Raw genomic sequence first — 16733 nt, forward strand, 5'->3', positions numbered from 1 at the left:
TAATGTATAAAATTAATAAATAATCAATTAATAATTTTTAAAACAGTAGAAACCTTTTAATACATATTTTTATAAGAAATAATTAATAAATTTATTTATAATTTAAAAATTAAATAATAAATTTCCTAATTAAAATTCACCTAACCCCGTTTTGGAAATTAGGCTTAGTGATTAAAGAAATAATTTTAAAAAATTCAGAAATTAGACTCCTCAGTTGTTAAAGGAGTGTGGAACACGCTCCACTCCGCACGTGGTTGTGGCCAAGTCTCCAACAACTTGCTTGACAACACAGGTCAACCTGGGCGCTTCACCCCAGTCACCCATGTTAATTATAAATCATATAAACAAGGTTCATAAACTAATTTTAATCCTTTAATTACTATGCTAAGCGAATTTTTTTTCCTACTTTAATCCCTTTTTAAATCACTTCTCTTATCTATCATCTCTAGGAATAATAATCTTAAAAGGGGAGAAATGGCAGATAATTCGATTCTGTGTTCTTCTTGTTATCCGATTCTAAGTCTTTTCTTTCTTTTTTCATGCCTCTTCAGCCGCTCTCTCTCAATAAACGACCAGGGTCTTTCCAATACGTTCACTATTTCGAGCTTTAGGTATCCTAAATCTGAAGTCAAGCCTTATGATTTGCGTTATATTCGAGGTGCGTAACCCAAATGAAACAACATCACTCTTCTGCTCATTTGATTCCCTCACTCTTTTGTTTTTGGTTTTTCAAGGATCATTGGCTGCTATAATTGGAGGGTCGTGCTCAATTTTCTAACTTGTATTAAAATTTTTTTTCCCAATGAATTGAACAGTGTGATTGCCTACTTTTGCTAGAGTCCAGTTCGACATAAAATTTTGTTTTTGAACTCTGGGATGTTGTATAAGATGTGTTTTGGTCAATTTTAATGCTTTCGTAACAAATTGGAACTCATTAAAATGAGTTAAAAATTCTGGGTTCTGGGGTTTGAGGTGATTTTGAGTAAGTTGGTATGTTTAATTGGTAATGGTTCAAGCAATCCATCGAACTCCTCAAGTAGTGAAGGAGCTGAATCACCGAGTACTTTTCTTTGATTTATTCAAATTCAGCAGCAAACTTTAGTTGATTGATTGTGAAAAGCCAGTGTTTAAGGGTTCTGATGTTGTGCCTTGTTTCAGTTGATTTGCCCCCGTGGTTCTCGTCTTTGTCCATAGAAGTGGAGTCGGACGTGGAACTCGTAAGTATAACTGAAAAGAAGTATTTAAAGGATTTTCAGTCGATGACATTGTGATTACTAACACCTGACATTTGGGGTTTATTATTTATTTAATTTCTTGTCAATTCCAATTACGTAGATATAAATTGGAGGTGTGATACACACCATTCTGTTTTAGAGTGTGCGGTTGGTTGTAAATATTGCCTCTATGTATCTGATGAAATTGCATCTTATAGACCATCTAATTTTGAACATAACCATTTTGGTGCCTTTCCATTAACTTATGTTTCAATATTTTCACAGGATGCTAAAAGCATATCAAAGGTTCCTAAAAGCACACTGCCTATGATTTGCTTCCGAGATGGCAGCCCACCACTGCCAGATGTCCTAAACAGTTCTATTGTAGAATTAGGTAAAAGTGATGCAAATTACTATTGTTTGTTCTCATGGGCCTTTTTGTTTTTATTTTTTCGTGCCTTCTGAGTTCTTAATTACAGTGTTGTATCTGTAGTTCTCAAACGCTAACGTTATCTGCACAACTTTGTTGTTCTTCTACTTTTGGCCTGAATCAATTGTGAATCTAGTTCACCTATGTTCAATTTCAGTACTCCAGGAAAATCAAATAATGACTAAAAGAGATCTTAACGTTGCTATGTTAGGTCCTCTCTCAAATGCATCATTTGAAGGATTAAAAGGTCAGAATGTTCAGTGCTACCCAATGCAGAAAAATATATTGGTGGAACTGACAAATGAACAGGTGAATTTTTTCTAGCCTTGATAGACTTTAAGAACTGTTTACAAGTGCCAAATATTCAAGCTCATATTTTCTTCCTAAGTGCAGGCATGATTATCCATATTAATAATATGATTTGTCATTGTATTCAGGCTCACACTTGTTTTTTTTTTTTAATTGGAAAATGGTTTAGATTGTTGGAATGGTTGTATTATCAGGGAATGGTATTTGTGATCGGTGTTTTTCATTATTTCTCTTGATTTTATTATATATTATATGTATGGTTGATGACAGCTGACAGTTTAGCTTCCAAGTTCTTTTCAGATATCTCCTGGAGTTTGGTATCTTGGTCTCTTCAATGGCATTGGACCTACAAGGTCACAATCAAAAATGGTACGTTCATTCAGATTAGTTCTTAATGAGTAACTGTCGTGTGATGTCTCTTTCAAGTCTATTATTTCAATGTATTTCTTATGCTTATGTAGCTAGTTTGTCTAGTCATTTTACTTGAAGGATGTTGAATCCCACATCGGTTGTGGAAAGGGGTAATGTGCCCCTTATATGGGCCATAGGCACTCCTCCCTTGAGCTAACTTTTGGGGTGAGGTAGGCCTGACCCAAATTTAACATGGTATCAGAGCCTCCCATCCGATGTTGGGTCTCCTATAAATATGTCACGCACCAGTAAAATTTTGGGCGTGAGGGGTGTGTTGAATCCCACATCGGTTGTGAAAAGGGAAAAGGGTAATGTGCCCCTTATATGGGCCATAGGCACTCCTCCCCTTGAGCTAGCTTTTGGGATGAGTTAGATCTGACCCAAATTTAACAAAGGATAATATTGAGTAGGAGGCTAGGAGCTCTAGCTCTAGTGAAATAGCTGTTTTTATTTTTGTTCAACATCAGAACTGCTTTCTGAATAAGAATTTTTGGTAGCATGGAAGTTTATTGATGAGATTACTGCATTGGCTTATACATCTTGTTGTTTTAAATGGTAAAAATGAAGGCTTCTTCTCATTGCCACTTAAATGAACTAATGGACGAACATGTGGAGTGGCAGAAATTTTTGGAAGTCTTAGAAAGTGTGCTTGAATTTGATTTCTGGATAATAGCACAGGTGCTTTGTTGTGATTTTTGGTATAGGAGATAGTGCATGTGTATAGCTACGATATTAGAATTCTTTAATATGGTAATTACTATAAATAATTGAAACTACTATACATTCTGACATTGCAGATTGTCCGCAGCCCAGACTACTCTTTTAGTGCAAATGTCAGTGTGGAAGGATGTACAACCTCCACAATGTGGGGCCAATACTGCAATCAGACGATTAACTCACTTTCCTGTTTTCTATCTGACAGCTATAATTCTACAGAAAATATGGTCTCTTGCAAAAATTTTCAGACCTTTTGCCATGGAGAAGGTGAAGTTAAAGTTTATTTACTGGAGATTTTGGGAGTTGCAGAACAATTAACAATTATGGCATTAAATGCTAGTCTCAGTACAACTGTGTCAAATAACACTTTGAAAGCTAGTGGAACTAATTTAACTTATTATGTACGGCATGGTGCAATGCCTTCGATGGCACTGCATGATTATTCTGGTGACATACACAAGGCTCCTCTGGTTATTCACTCACCAAAGGTTGGACGCTGGTTTATTGCTGTTGTACCTGATCTTTCTAAAGAAGTCAGTGGGAGTCAAAATAGTAGCATACAAGTTTGCTATTCCATTACATGGCAAGTGGATCAGTGTCCATTGGGGAAGGCTGGATTGAATTGTACCTCAGAAAGATATGTTCTTCAGGTAAGTTTTGATGAATGTGTGCTCTCTGTTTCTTGTTTATGAAACACTAATTGATTTGCAGATCTCGACTACGTTCTTAAATTTGAATCGCTAGTTGAAGTTTATATTTTGCTTAAATTGATCATATCAAATGATATGGTGAAAAGATTTTATCGTGAAGCGTATGTTTTCTACCGTGGATCCTGTAATGATCTCTTTGCTGGAGTGAGCAGGAAATGGTTTTTCAGGATGTTTTAAGCTTATTTTGCACCAAAGAACTTCTGGTTGGTGCCAAAAATGTAATAGTAAAGCAGCACAGGTGTCAACAATTGTGTTAAACCAAGTTTGATCCGCAATTTTCTTTTCCTTTTACCTTCATTAGATTAAGATTTCATTTGAAAGTTTACATTGGAACTTTGGAAGATTGTTCCATATGTCAGAATAAGCAAGTTGACTTATTTTATGTGTATTCTGAGGTTGATATTTTTCTTGCTTTAAAATAGAGTTAATTTAGAGATATTATTTTGTAGCTTTTTCTTTGGTTCTATGCTTGAAGTTATCCACAAGTAGTTTTATTTACAATCTGAGACTGGTTGTATGCAGACAGTTCTCAGGAGAGATTCCTCCCCCTTTGAATCCTATTATTTGCCAGTCAGTGGAAAGGTGTCGCCAGATTCAGCTAATTTTCCTCTTGAGCCCCTTTCTAGTAATGCCACAAATGGTGGAGAATCAGATAATTCCTGGACTTACTTTCTTTTGAGCATTCCTCGCGGTGCAGCTGGAGGAAACATCCATGTCCGAGTAACATCAGATACAAAGATAAATTATGAAATATATGCTAGAGTTGGTGGATCCCCATCTCTTGACAATTGGGACTATTATTATGCAAACAGGACAAGAAGCAGTGATGGTTCTGCATTTTTCTTGCTGTATAATTCAAGTGAAGAAAAAATCGATTTTTACATCCTCTATGTTCAAGAAGGAACTTGGACATTTGGATTGAGGCATTTAAATACCACCAGTAGCACTTCAGATGACCAGACTATCATGTCTATTTCAGTTGAGAGATGCCCTAGAAGATGCTCCTCTCACGGGGAGTGCAAAGTAGCTTTGGATGCCAGTGGATTGACATCATACAGGTCTTGGCGCTTAGATTTGCTTTGTCTTTATTTATTAGTGTAGCAGCCTAGTTGTTGAGTACCTGCCTTAATAGCGTAGGCAATTGGGTTCCAAGCTCTGCTTTGTTTCCTCCCCCTGGGACACCTCCCCCCACCCCCCCCCCCCCCAAAAAAAAAAAAAAGCAAAAAGGGGAAAAGGGAGATTTCTGGCAGCAAATTGCTATGCCTTAATGATTCCTGTAACTCTGCTCTTTTTTCCTTTCCTTTTTTCAGCTTTTGCTCTTGTGATCGAACTCATGGAGGCTTTGACTGTAGCATCGAAATTGTATCACATCGAGGTACACATGTTTTGCTGTCACACCTCTCTCTCTCTCTCTCTCTGGGTCACAAAAGATATTGCGGGACATCTTTAGCTAACCCTTCCTTTGTATACTGAATGTGATCAAATAGTTTTTCACAAAGCTGTAATCAGATGGACTAATTTGTGGTTTACAAGGTTGCCCCTTGTATCCTGGAAAAGTAATGATCTTATTTAATCAACAAACAGTTCAACATGGAAGTCCCAGTTTGTCAAAAAAAGTTATTTGTTTCTGTTGCACTCATATTTATAGGTGAGGCTTATTTGAGAAGATTTGATCTGCACTGATCCTTCCTTTAAGATATTCAGTTTGCATGTGAAATAAATGTCAGTACTTGAAAGCATGCATTATAGTAGTTTTTCCCTAATGAAGTTGCTGAAAACTGATATAGGGCACATACAGCAATCAATTGCTCTTATTGCATCAAATGCTGCAGCCGTGCTTCCTGCATACTGGGCTCTTCGGCAGAAGGTACTGCTATCCATTTTGTCTTCAATTGATTCAACAAAGTTCTCAAACTTCTGGCAGTGAATATTTCGGGTGATTTTATAGATGAATTATGAATATTTCTTGCGATGTTTAATACAATATCACTGGTCTGCCTAAAGGTCATCTGCCACACTTCTTACTGCAATTGCTCATTTAGTTATATTATCAGACTGGTTTACCTAACAGTCAAAGAGAGGGGTTTGTGATACTTGACATATCTATTCTAATAGATACTTGGGTGAGTTATGTGGAAATATTAGTCATATCTGATAAGTGGGAACATTCAAAGTTGGAATTCAATTCTGCTATTGGAGGAAACTATCTTTTTGAACCATTATTTAGTTTTCCATTACCAAAAACCATATAATTGCTTGTGCAGGCTTTTGCAGAATGGGTGCTCTTCACATCTAGTGGAATTTCAAGTGGGTTATACCATGCCTGTGATGTGGGCACCTGGTGTGCGTTATCATTTAGTGTGTTACAGGTATGACTTAATCTTCTAAAACATTTATGTAACAAGTCATTCTCCTAGTTGAATGTTAGTTTTGCATCCCTTTCCACAATCTCAAATGTGCATGTGTGTAAGCACATACACCTTCATATTTGATATATCCAGTTTTGTTGTTTGCACATTACTTTATTAGAAAAATGAGAAATCTTATGTTTTCACTGGTTTTGAGATATTATTTTTTCAAATGGAAAATGTTTCAGTTCATGGACTTTTGGCTTTCATTCATGGCTGTGGTGAGCACCTTTGTATACTTAACTACTATTGGTGAAGCTTATAAAAGAACAATTCAGATAGTTGTTGCCATTCTTACAGCCCTCATGGCCATAACCAAAGCTACCAGGTACTTAGCACTGGTATAAGCAGTTGAAGCACATTTGATGCATCTAGTATACACAAATGGCAATTCAGTATTTAATCTTTATAAAATTCTGCAGGTCTTCTAATATCATCATTGTGATGTCAATTGGTGCACTTGGTCTTCTTATTGGGTGGCTGATAGAGTTTTCCACCCACTTTAGGTCATTTTCCTTTTCATCAGAATTCTGTCTGAATGTACCTGCCAGGTGAGTGTTTCCTCTCAATAAGTTGAAAATTGCAGCAATCAATCAACAGATTGTAATCTTTGTCTATGGTAGGTTTTTCTAACATGGCTTTATCACTCAGAAGTGAGGTATTATTGTAAGGGAGAACTGGTTGCTTCTTTGTTTAATGTTCACCAATGAGGCATGTTGTGTCGGATCTTTACTACTATAAAATCATAGTTCTGTCTTTTAGGAGCACAGGATATTGAACTGAAGGAGGCCTAAATGGGCAATTGTGAGGCAACTGTAGGTTTACGTTAATGGATAAATAGATATCCAGAACTTGCACAGCTTATTTTACTATTTCTAGCTTGAAAGGCAAGTGCAGAAAGGGCTTTTACCTTGCTTAATCACACTGTTCCATTAATACTTACTGTGTTGGAGGTATACATGTGCTTGAAACTGTCAATAGTGCACATGTTTATACAGAATAATAGTTAATTGTTATTCTCTTCAAAGTAAACTGATCATATTTGTCACTGTAGATGGCAAACCATTAGGGGATGGTTCAATAATTTACTCAAGACACTTTGGAGAAGATTTCGGTGGGGTTTTGTACTTGCGGGATTTACTGCACTGGCCATGGCAGCTATAAGCTGGAAGCTGGAAAGCAGTGAAAGCTACTGGATATGGCACAGGTATTGTGGAATCAGCCCCCAATCCCTCTCCCTTCTCTTTCTGTTGCTGAGAATAATAATTGGCGTGTGAAATGGTTTGCAGTTTGTGGCATGTCACCATATATTCATCTTCCTTCTTCTTCCTTTGTTCAAAAGTAGACACAGTGAATAGTGAGAATCAAAGGTCCCCAGATGGAAACTATGCATTAACCCGACAGGATTCATTTGCCAGGGGTGAATAGAAAGGGAACAGAGATATTTTTTGCAAAATTTAGCTCTCAACTTCTGTAAGAAAATGAGCTGGTAATCAAGGCCTTGAGAAAAATTAGCTGTTATTTGTGATCAAGGCTTGTTCAGATGAAAAGCAGCTCTTGCCAGAGTAAAAAAGAATGCAACAACTGAAGCAGTTGTTAATTCTTTCTGTTCTATGCCCCATTTTTCAGTCGGCAATTTTTTTTACCCTAGTGTAAATTTTCTGTACAGACTTGGTAAATCAGATAAGAGGATGGGTAGGTAGAAACATTTCCTTTTAGTTTCACAGGAGGAATAGAGCAGGACATGATGAAGGTCAAGTTGCTTTGTTTGTGTAAAGGTTATTTGGTTATTTTAGTATTAATAATTAGAATTTCTTATTTACATTTTGTTATAGTGGCTTCTTCGCTGTAGCAAAGTCTATTTGACAGTGAACTTTCTTCTTTAAGCATACCAGGTTGCTGATAAAAAAATTATCAAATTACCGTTAGATTATTTATGTGTATGTATAAGCATGTTACATCGATAAAAAGAAAATCATCATATAAAAGATAAAAAGATCATAATAGAAATTTGTATGTACAACCTAATTTCACCATCATATTTCCCTCTAGCAATTGTAGAGAATGGAAAATTTATCCTGAACCAGATTGTATCTATTAAAAAGCAAATGGTTTCGTCTTTCATTTCTACCCATTTAGCCTAACTTCACAATTTGCAAGTTGGGTTCTAGATCTCGACTAGACACTTGCTTATTCTTTCCTAACTGAAGAGCTCCTTGAATTTGAGGAAAGTGAACGAAAATCTGAAGCTGATAGTTCTTTGCAATCCTTACGAATCCCCCATAGAATCTCCGCACATTTCTTCATGCCTGGTCGGTTTTGTCTGCGTGGGGCCAAACATTGTGAGGCTAATTTAAGAATCTTCTCAAGAAGCAAGTCGGTTATATCAGTACGTTCCAGCCTTGGGTCCAAGGTTGAAATTGCATCTCCCTCAGCGAATTTCTCCATAGCCTGTGCTTTATACCAACCCAAGTAATTACAGAGACAACTTATTTAAAGGAACAAAAAAAACTTGTTATTTATTACTCAATATTTTTTGGTCCTATATAATTGGATGGGACTTGAGAATATCTAGCAGAGATTCAAAATGGATACCATGGTAACTGTAGAACTGTGACTTTATAGTTACTAGTTTACCACATAACATCAATTTAATAGTTCAACAAAAAATTGAGCAAAGATGGGAAGGTAAAGAAAATCATACCCATCTTGCAGTTATCCGCTCCTGAATTTCCCTTTTTGGTTCAATAGGCCGCCTACCAGTTACTAGTTCAACAAGTAACACACCAAATGAATAAACATCACTCTTCTCAGTCAGTTGATAGGTCTTCAGGTATTCTGGATCCAAGTAGCCAGCAGTTCCTTTAACTTGAGTGGAGATGTGGGTGGCACCTGAATCAGTGTCGGCTGCCATTCTCGCAAAACCAAAATCAGCCACCTTGGCTCTAAAATTTTCTGTGAGAAGAATGTTGGATGACTTTATGTCCCTGTGAATAATCGGGTGATCTACAACAAAAGCAAACAAATAATCCATTTATATCTCATGACAGTTTCTTAAAGTCACAGAGGAAAACAGAGATTTAATTCAAAGAAAATGGGTTTCCATCAAAGAAAACCTGTGTACATGTGAAGATAGGTGACTGCGTGAGCCACATCAATTGCAATATCTAGGCGCACAGCAAGCTGAAGAACGTTTCCATGCAGGCCTGCATTGATTTGCTTTTTGAGATAATTGGATTAAGGTCATACACGCAGAAGCAAGAAAAAGGAACATGAACAGCATCACGTAAAAAAGAACTCACAATCCAAGTGTTCCCTGAGCGTTCCATTTGGAATATACTCAACGACAACGATTCTTTCATTTTCATTTTGGAAAAACCCATAGAACTTTACTAGACTCAAGTGCTCCACTTGTGCAAGTGTTTGAACCTCACTCCGAAATTCTACACCTAAATGCTTATCGTATGCACTCTGCAAAAGGAAAATATTGAACAATTAGTAAGACACATTATACCAGTTTACTAAGCTCTTCAATTTGAGACCGAAAAGATAAAAAAAAATCTCTTAGTAACTTTCACAAAGACGCGCACACAGCAAAACCACCTTTTTGGCACGTTTGATTGCAACAACGGTTCCATCTTCAAGTCTCCCCTTGTATACTGTCCCAGAGCCACCCTGTCCAATCTTGAAGGACGGGGAGAAGTTCCTTGTAGCTTTGTAGATTTCCTCCATGGTGAACTTTACACTCCCTGGTTCTCTTCCATGAACTGAATTCTGTGGACTGCCATAGATACCTCGACCTGAAATTCGCCTTCTGTCTCTGTTGGATCCCGTTGCATAGGATGCAACTGAAATAACATAGAAATTGGCTATATTCGTGAAATTAATAACAATAAAATGATGGGAAGAGAGGAAAATAATTCTATGATATTATAATTATAATTCATATTACATGATGTTCCAAAATAATGACAGAAACAAAATGTCCAGGAATCGACTCGATCGAGTTTTGTACGACTACCTACTAATTTTAAAACTCAAATATCTTTTTTTTTTTCGTTGTTTTCTAAACTAGACTAGTAGGCTACAAAGATCCGAAACAAAAAGAATAAGAAGGGCACTTCCAGTAAAGCAAGGAACACTAAAAATTTTGCAAATAAACAGAGCTTACCAGAGGGAGGTTTGAACTCTTCGGAGTCGTCGAAATTCTTATAGTTGGTGGTTTCAGGCGGTGTAAAGCAGGCCACGAACGATCTGGCCACTGATTTTGCAGCCACCGCCAGCGGGTTCCGCTTCCTGACGGTGGATGCTTCAGAGCATGAGGAAGTCGGTGAGTAATGGAAGTCTTGCATTGACCTTGCGTCGGACTCAGCGTTCCGGGAGCCGCAGACGGAGTGAGGAGCTATCATCATTAGCAGAGGGAGAGGGAGAGGGAGAGGGAGAGAGAGCGAGTGCGATTTCGAAATGGCGGGTAGTGTAGTTGTAAGAGGATACGGCTAAATAAGACTTTGATTTTTCAAAGGTGGGCCTGGCTAACGCGCGCCGTTTAAGTTATTAGTGCAACACGGCACCCACTATTTTATGAATTTTCGAGTTAATTTGTTTTTTTTTTATTATTATTACTATGATAATTTTATTTTGTTAATAATTATCATTATTAGCCAAAGCTGTCCTAAAATATTTTCCGGATGTCCATTGTTTGGGATCGAGTCTCTAATCTTCATTTTATGTGGTTGCTTTGTAATTAGTCTTATAAAATCTTTCTAACATTGTCAAAAAAAATATTATTAAATAAATAGTTAAATTTCAAAATAAATATAAGATTATGAAACATATAAATGAATTAATAAAAAATTAAAATAACTATAAAAGCCACCATTACTAAATTACTGAATTTTAAAATTGAAATAAGGATTCATATTTATTAATAATTTAAAATAAATTAATTAAAATTAAATATGAATCCTTCTCCGTAATATAATCACACAATTTTTTTTAATTTAAATAAAAAGATAATGAATTTGTTTTTCTTTCCCTTGCTCATTCATTTTCAATTATGCAAATTAAACACGGGAGAAAGTAGAGAAAAGAGCATGAAAGAGATGGTGCAAGTGGAAAACAGCTTAGGCTTATGCCTGTCCTTTCGGCCTTGAAAAGCTCTCTAATCAAGGCCAATTTGCACGGCATTCATACACTCCATTTCGTGAAATGTGGGCGACACGACATTCACCATGCAATTTTTATCATATTTATCCCATTAATAATAGTAATTTTTTATTATATAATGGAAATTTTTCTATTTAATAATTTATTATAAAAATAATAAATTTTATAATAATTAAATAATAATATTAAAATTCATTACTTCATTTTTCAAATGAAAAAAACAAGTAAATTATCTTTGATTTATGGGATCGATATTTTTTAAATATGGAAGCGTGATGAGTATACATATATATATATATATATATATATAGAAAATAAATATACACAATTTATTTAAATATTTTGTTACTATATTCACGATAAATAAATAAATAATATAATATAAATATATTTTTTTAAAATTTTGTAACATTAGTTTTTACACTATAATTAATCTTATAATTTATTTTCAACAAAAATATTACACTTTTCTAAGTCATACTGTCGTTAGTAATTATATTAAATACTAATTATAAACTAAAACAGTTAATTTAAGTTTAAAAGATTAAATATTATAAATATTTAAACCATTATAATTTTCAAGATGTTAATATTAATTTTTAGTAAAATTTTATAGTTTTTTCATTAAAATAAAAAATATAAAATAATTTTTATTATATGTTAACACTAAATTATAGTTTTATATATTTTTTTAAAATTCTCACCACCAAAAAACTTGCATGAAAATAACGGTTAGATGGAAACAAATTCTTCCGTTCTACTCCAAAATGGCAACAGACACAATGGTTGTTGTATGTGAGGCCCACATATGCCAAGTATCACTATGTAGGGCCCATAACACTGGGCCCTTAACAATGTCCCATCAAATCCTGATCTATTCTGTTTGAAATAAACAATTTCAAAAAAAATAATTAAATTAATTTATTATAAAGTAATACATAATTTCATTTTATTTAAAATAATTTGATTAAGGTTTTTTTTAAAAAAATTTCTCCCATGTTTTGTAAAAGCTAAACTACGACACCAAGCGACAGAATAGACGTTGAACCAGCAATATGTAGTACATGTATACTGCACAGTAAGCAAAAATTAATCCCTTCGATTAGAAGTTAATCAACAAAACAGGCCTCTGCAGTTGGATGGAGATTATCAAGATTAAAAACCAATGATTATTACCAAAGTTGAAGTGGAGAATGACAGAGTTCTGCAAGTGGTTGAAGATTGCCACAGTTTCAAGGAATCCTCCTTCCATCAACACCTATGAAACAGAAATGGGTAAGTTGAGTTAATTCTGGCTGGTAACAGAGATGACTGATAATTATTAATCAGATTTCTAAACTAATTTCAAAATGGTACAACGCATTTGTCAATGACATTTAAGCTGATTTAGCTACTTCCAGATTTCCATGGACTTTACAGGCGAAGGCCGAAAGGTATGATCTCTGCTCTGCTCTGCTCATTTGGCGTTGAACTTGATTAATTTATCACCTGGAACTGAGTTACAAGCAGGAGCAACTTGATTTGGCCTTGCACCTGAAATTGAGTTAAAGCATTTCAAGTGCACTAGCAGTTTTATCACGCCTTTGCAGTAAACACTGGGCCTTCTTCCTTTCTATCAATCCAACTTTTACTACATAACCATAGACTCGCATAATTTTACAACATGCCCATAACTACAAGCCACAACCGTGGAGTTCCAAGACACTACATTAGAAGTAGCCCACCTGATTCTTGTCTTATTGCCAATATGTCCTCACATAGATCACCATCCTCCACGTCTTCACATTTCTTACACGCATTTCATCAAACAATCCATAGGCAAAGTGAGTTTTATTCACCCATTAGTCTATAGATGCCATAAATTAATTATAGTCTCCCAATTGGCCTTAAATAAATGATATCTTATAAATCTACATTTTAATAGATTTATATTTTATAATGCATAGAATATTAATTTTAAAAATTTTGAATCGAGATTGAAGTATACTAAAAACACTTCAAAAAATCATTTCAAATTAAAAACAATTTCGAATTAAACTTTAAACCAGTGATTCTGCTATAAAATGGGGATGAAACTAAACCGTGGTGGGGTCTACATGGAGATGCAGCAGCAATTATGGTGGGTGGCGCAGCACCGTATCAGGAAACCAAAGTAACAGTGGTATCTGTAGACAAATAACTGAAACCAAGAGACTGTGTCAACCCTCCCTCTCCTTCCTTCATATTAGTTGCTGCTTGCATATTTACATGGCCATCCTCATTTCTAGGTCAACAAACACTGCTGCATCACGTCATATGCATGCCCTCTTAATAGTAACAAACAAGAAAGAGATCATTTCTAATAAAAAAAAAATTTCTAAATCTTGGAAAGAAAAGAAAGAAAAGAAAGAAAGGGGTTGGAATCAAAAGGGAGCAAAAATTGCGAATAATAAAGAAAATGACCCACTCAGAGCAGAGGGGAGAAGTAGTTCATCCTCTGCCAGTTCTAGATCGTTTCCCAGGGAAAACAATGTGTCTCGTGGCAGTGTTCCGTTGATCGATGGCGTTATACTTAGTGATTCACCTGTGCAAGATCACATCTCCATTTTTGACACCACAGATCTCCACCCAGCACCTTCCGCTTTGGTTCATAATGAGGTTGGAGATTATCCTCCTATACAAAGCTTTGAGGACGCCAAATACATTTGCCTTTTGGAATCTTCAAAGTTGTGGGCTATTGCAGCTCCTATAGCGTTTAATATCCTCTGCAATTATGGGGTTAATTCATTCACCAATATCTTTGTTGGTCACATTGGAAATGTTGAGCTATCTGCTGTTGCAATTGCTCTCTCTGTCATTGCCAACTTCTCTTTTGGCTTCTTGGTTTGATTATTTCCTCCTCAAAACCTGTATTTTTTTTTCTTCAATTTCTCTTTGTATTTTCGTTTTGTGTTCTAGCTACAGACTAACCAATTGACTTTCTGCTGCTTTTCATAAAAATGCAGTTTGGTATGGGAAGTGCACTTGAGACGCTATGTGGGCAAGCATTTGGAGCAGGCCAAACAGAATTACTTGGAGTGTACATGCAACGTTCATGGATAATCTTGTTTTCTGCATGCTTCTTCTTATTGCCGCTTTATTTATATGCCACTCCAATCCTAAAGATCCTAGGAATAGAAGCTGATATAGCAGTAATTGCAGGCAGATTTACAATGCAAGTGATCCCTCAAATGTTTTCGCTGGCTATCAATTTCCCTACCCAAAAGTTCTTACAGGCACAAAGCAAGGTTGGAGTTCTGGCATGGATTGGTCTTGCAGCTCTAATTATACACATTGGGTTGCTTTATCTCTTCATTAATATATTCAAGTGGGGTTTGGCTGGTGCTGCTGCAGCCTATGATGTCTCAGCTTGGGGCATTTCTTTGGCTCAAGTGGCTTATGTCGTTGGTTGGTGCAAGGATGGATGGAGGGGTCTCTCTTGTAACGCCTTTAAGGACATATGGGGCTTTGTTAAACTTTCTATAGCTTCAGCTGTGATGATTTGCCTTGAGATTTGGTATTTCATGACCATAATTGTTCTTACTGGACACCTTGCAGATCCTGTTATTGCTGTTGGCTCTCTTTCTATCTGGTGAGAAATCCCTTTGCTGTGCATGATCAATTTTATAAACCATCTGCAGATGCTTTGTGGCAATTTTCCTATTTTGTTTGGTTGATTTAATCCTCAACATTTATGCGTATTTTAATTGATAGCTTTTTTTTTTTTAATTTCTTGTTACAGCATGAACATCAATGGCTGGGAAGGCATGCTATTCATTGGAATCAATGCAGCTATAAGGTTCTGAATTTTTATTCCTTGTCAAGAACTTGCAACTTTAGAAGTCTCATGCACGCAACACCCTTTATCGAATTAAAATTGCCTTCTCTTTCTCTCTCTCAGCGTTAGAGTTTCTAATGAGCTGGGATCAGCACATCCTAGAGCTGCAAAATACTCTGTGATTGTCACATGCGTGGAGAGTCTCCTTATAGGGATACTTTGCGCAGGCATTATTTTAGCAACCAAGAATGAGTTCTCCAACATCTTTACTGATAGCGTAGAGATGAGGAAAGCAGTGGCCAAATTAGCATACCTTCTGGGTATAACAATGATACTAAATAGTGTTCAGCCGGTGATATCAGGTATACAACGATGCATTCATCAAAATCTGATCTTAATTATTAATTCTTCAATGGTATTCAAATCATTTTTAAAACTATGAGATCTTGAGTTTGAAAAACTTGGCAATATCCGTTGCAGGTGTTGCTGTGGGAGGAGGGTGGCAAGCTTTGGTAGCTTATATAAACTTGTTCTGTTACTACTTAGTTGGACTCCCTCTTGGTTTTCTTCTTGGATACAAAACAAGTTTACATGTACAGGTACTGCATTCAAAACTTGGGAGATTTATTCTGATAATCATCAAATTCAGAACATTTTGAAGCATTGTAGATCTAATGACTATGAACTGCCACAGGGAATTTGGATGGGCATGATTTTTGGGACTTTTCTGCAGACACTAATCCTGGTTTACATTATCTGTAAAACCAACTGGAACAAAGAAGTGAGTTCCATTGTTTCACTTGTTATATATAGAGAGAGAGATAAATATTTGGCTTGATTCGCTGATTTGATCATTAAGATCTGAATTATTTCAGGTTGAAGAGGCATCTGAACGAATGAAAACGTGGGGTGTACAAGATGATTCACACAACTGATGTAGGATAACCTCTGTATTTAACCATTAATTAGTTTCTTCAAGAGGTAGTAGATTTTGATTTTTTATCTTTTTTTTTTTACCCAAATGTACAAGCTTTATATCAGCATTACTTTCATTAATCAGTGTGTACATTCTTCTTTGCCTGCTGTTTTTCTTTTCCCCTTCCCTCCTATAATTTTTCTCTATTTATTTCTTGTTGGCCGCACCGTTGCATTTTAGATGGACAAAAAAAGAAAAATAGTCAAGTTTTGGGCGATTTTTGATATTTATTGAAAATGGAGCTCTCTGTTGCAAATGCTTACTTTCCGTCTCTCCCCACAGTCCCGGACATTTAAGAATCTAATATTACGATGCATCCCCATTTGTATTTATTATTAAGACCTTTCCCCCTTCTTTTCACTAATTACCTTTTATCCCCCGGTTTTAACTTCAAATTATTTAAACCTTTCTAATTTTCACTTCTTTTTTGTCCCTAATTTTCATTCACTGCATTCAAATTTCAATCGACGATTAGTCGAGGGTTCAAAGAAGAAAGAAAATTGAAGATCCAAAAGGAATAAAACTTGTTTATATATTAAGCGAAACTCGTCTTATTAAAATAAAAAAATATTTTTTTAATTTAATTTCAAATATAT

General features: G+C 35.7%; 3 protein-coding genes across 6 annotated transcripts; 2 read left to right on the plus strand and 1 right to left on the minus strand.

Moving 5' to 3' along the window:
* Positions 1-376: 376 nt before the first annotated feature.
* On the plus strand, positions 377-8021 carry LOC110611039. 3 transcript variants are annotated; one of them, XM_043949269.1, is made up of 14 exons: positions 377-658; positions 1159-1217; positions 1500-1608; positions 1856-1953; positions 2254-2322; positions 3162-3731; positions 4314-4849; positions 5102-5166; positions 5579-5658; positions 6056-6160; positions 6388-6527; positions 6622-6750; positions 7254-7406; positions 7489-8021. In XM_043949269.1, the coding sequence occupies exons 1-14, from the start codon at positions 475-477 to the stop codon at positions 7625-7627; spliced, it is 2436 nt and encodes an 811-aa protein (XP_043805204.1). In that variant the 5' UTR covers positions 377-474; the 3' UTR covers positions 7628-8021. The 3 variants fall into 3 exon arrangements, with proteins under 3 accessions (XP_043805204.1, XP_043805205.1, XP_043805206.1); XM_043949271.1 differs by lacking the exon at positions 377-658 and adding an exon at positions 666-1060; XM_043949270.1 differs by lacking the exon at positions 1159-1217 and having other exon boundaries at positions 500-658.
* Positions 8022-8182: 161 nt separating this feature from the next.
* On the minus strand, positions 8183-10686 carry LOC110615284 (calmodulin-binding receptor-like cytoplasmic kinase 2). 2 transcript variants are annotated; one of them, XM_021757092.2, is made up of 6 exons: positions 10371-10686; positions 9803-10068; positions 9502-9670; positions 9316-9405; positions 8904-9205; positions 8183-8650 (listed from the first exon to the last, which is right to left on the minus strand). In XM_021757092.2, the coding sequence occupies exons 1-6, from the start codon at positions 10609-10611 to the stop codon at positions 8390-8392; spliced, it is 1329 nt and encodes a 442-aa protein (XP_021612784.1). In that variant the 5' UTR covers positions 10612-10686; the 3' UTR covers positions 8183-8389. The 2 variants fall into 2 exon arrangements, with proteins under 2 accessions (XP_021612784.1, XP_021612789.1); XM_021757097.2 differs by having other exon boundaries at positions 9803-10047; positions 10371-10685.
* Positions 10687-12408: 1722 nt separating this feature from the next.
* Positions 12409-16240, plus strand: LOC110623664 (protein DETOXIFICATION 34). The gene is made up of 7 exons (XM_021768672.2): positions 12409-14227; positions 14350-14975; positions 15126-15182; positions 15285-15523; positions 15642-15760; positions 15856-15942; positions 16037-16240. The coding sequence occupies exons 1-7, from the start codon at positions 13613-13615 to the stop codon at positions 16094-16096; spliced, it is 1803 nt and encodes a 600-aa protein (XP_021624364.1). The 5' UTR covers positions 12409-13612; the 3' UTR covers positions 16097-16240.
* Positions 16241-16733: the final 493 nt, after the last annotated feature.

The sequence above is a fragment of the Manihot esculenta genome, chromosome 1 (genome assembly GCF_001659605.2).
Source record: "Manihot esculenta cultivar AM560-2 chromosome 1, M.esculenta_v8, whole genome shotgun sequence".
Lineage (NCBI taxonomy): Eukaryota > Viridiplantae > Streptophyta > Magnoliopsida > Malpighiales > Euphorbiaceae > Manihot > Manihot esculenta.

Bases quoted from the DNA above. Each gene is read 5' to 3' on its own strand.
- LOC110615284 (XM_021757092.2), bottom strand. From the start codon at position 10,611: ATGATGATAGCTCCTCACTCCGTCTGCGGCTCCCGGAACGCTGAGTCC. The intron at 9,671-9,802 runs GTGGTTTTGCTG...TTCCTTTTGCAG, and splicing joins CAATCAAACGTGCCAAAAAG to AGTGCATACGATAAGCATTT. The intron at 8,651-8,903 runs GTATGATTTTCT...TATAAAGCACAG, and splicing joins AGCGGATAACTGCAAGATGG to GCTATGGAGAAATTCGCTGA.
- LOC110623664 (XM_021768672.2), top strand. From the start codon at position 13,613: ATGGCCATCCTCATTTCTAGGTCAACAAACACTGCTGCATCACGTCAT. The intron at 14,976-15,125 runs GTGAGAAATCCC...TTCTTGTTACAG, and splicing joins GTTGGCTCTCTTTCTATCTG to CATGAACATCAATGGCTGGG. The intron at 15,183-15,284 runs GTTCTGAATTTT...TCTCTCTCTCAG, and splicing joins GGAATCAATGCAGCTATAAG to CGTTAGAGTTTCTAATGAGC.
- LOC110611039 (XM_043949269.1), top strand. From the start codon at position 475: ATGGCAGATAATTCGATTCTGTGTTCTTCTTGTTATCCGATTCTAAGT. The intron at 1,954-2,253 runs GTGAATTTTTTC...AGTTCTTTTCAG, and splicing joins TGGAACTGACAAATGAACAG to ATATCTCCTGGAGTTTGGTA. The intron at 3,732-4,313 runs GTAAGTTTTGAT...GGTTGTATGCAG, and splicing joins CAGAAAGATATGTTCTTCAG to ACAGTTCTCAGGAGAGATTC.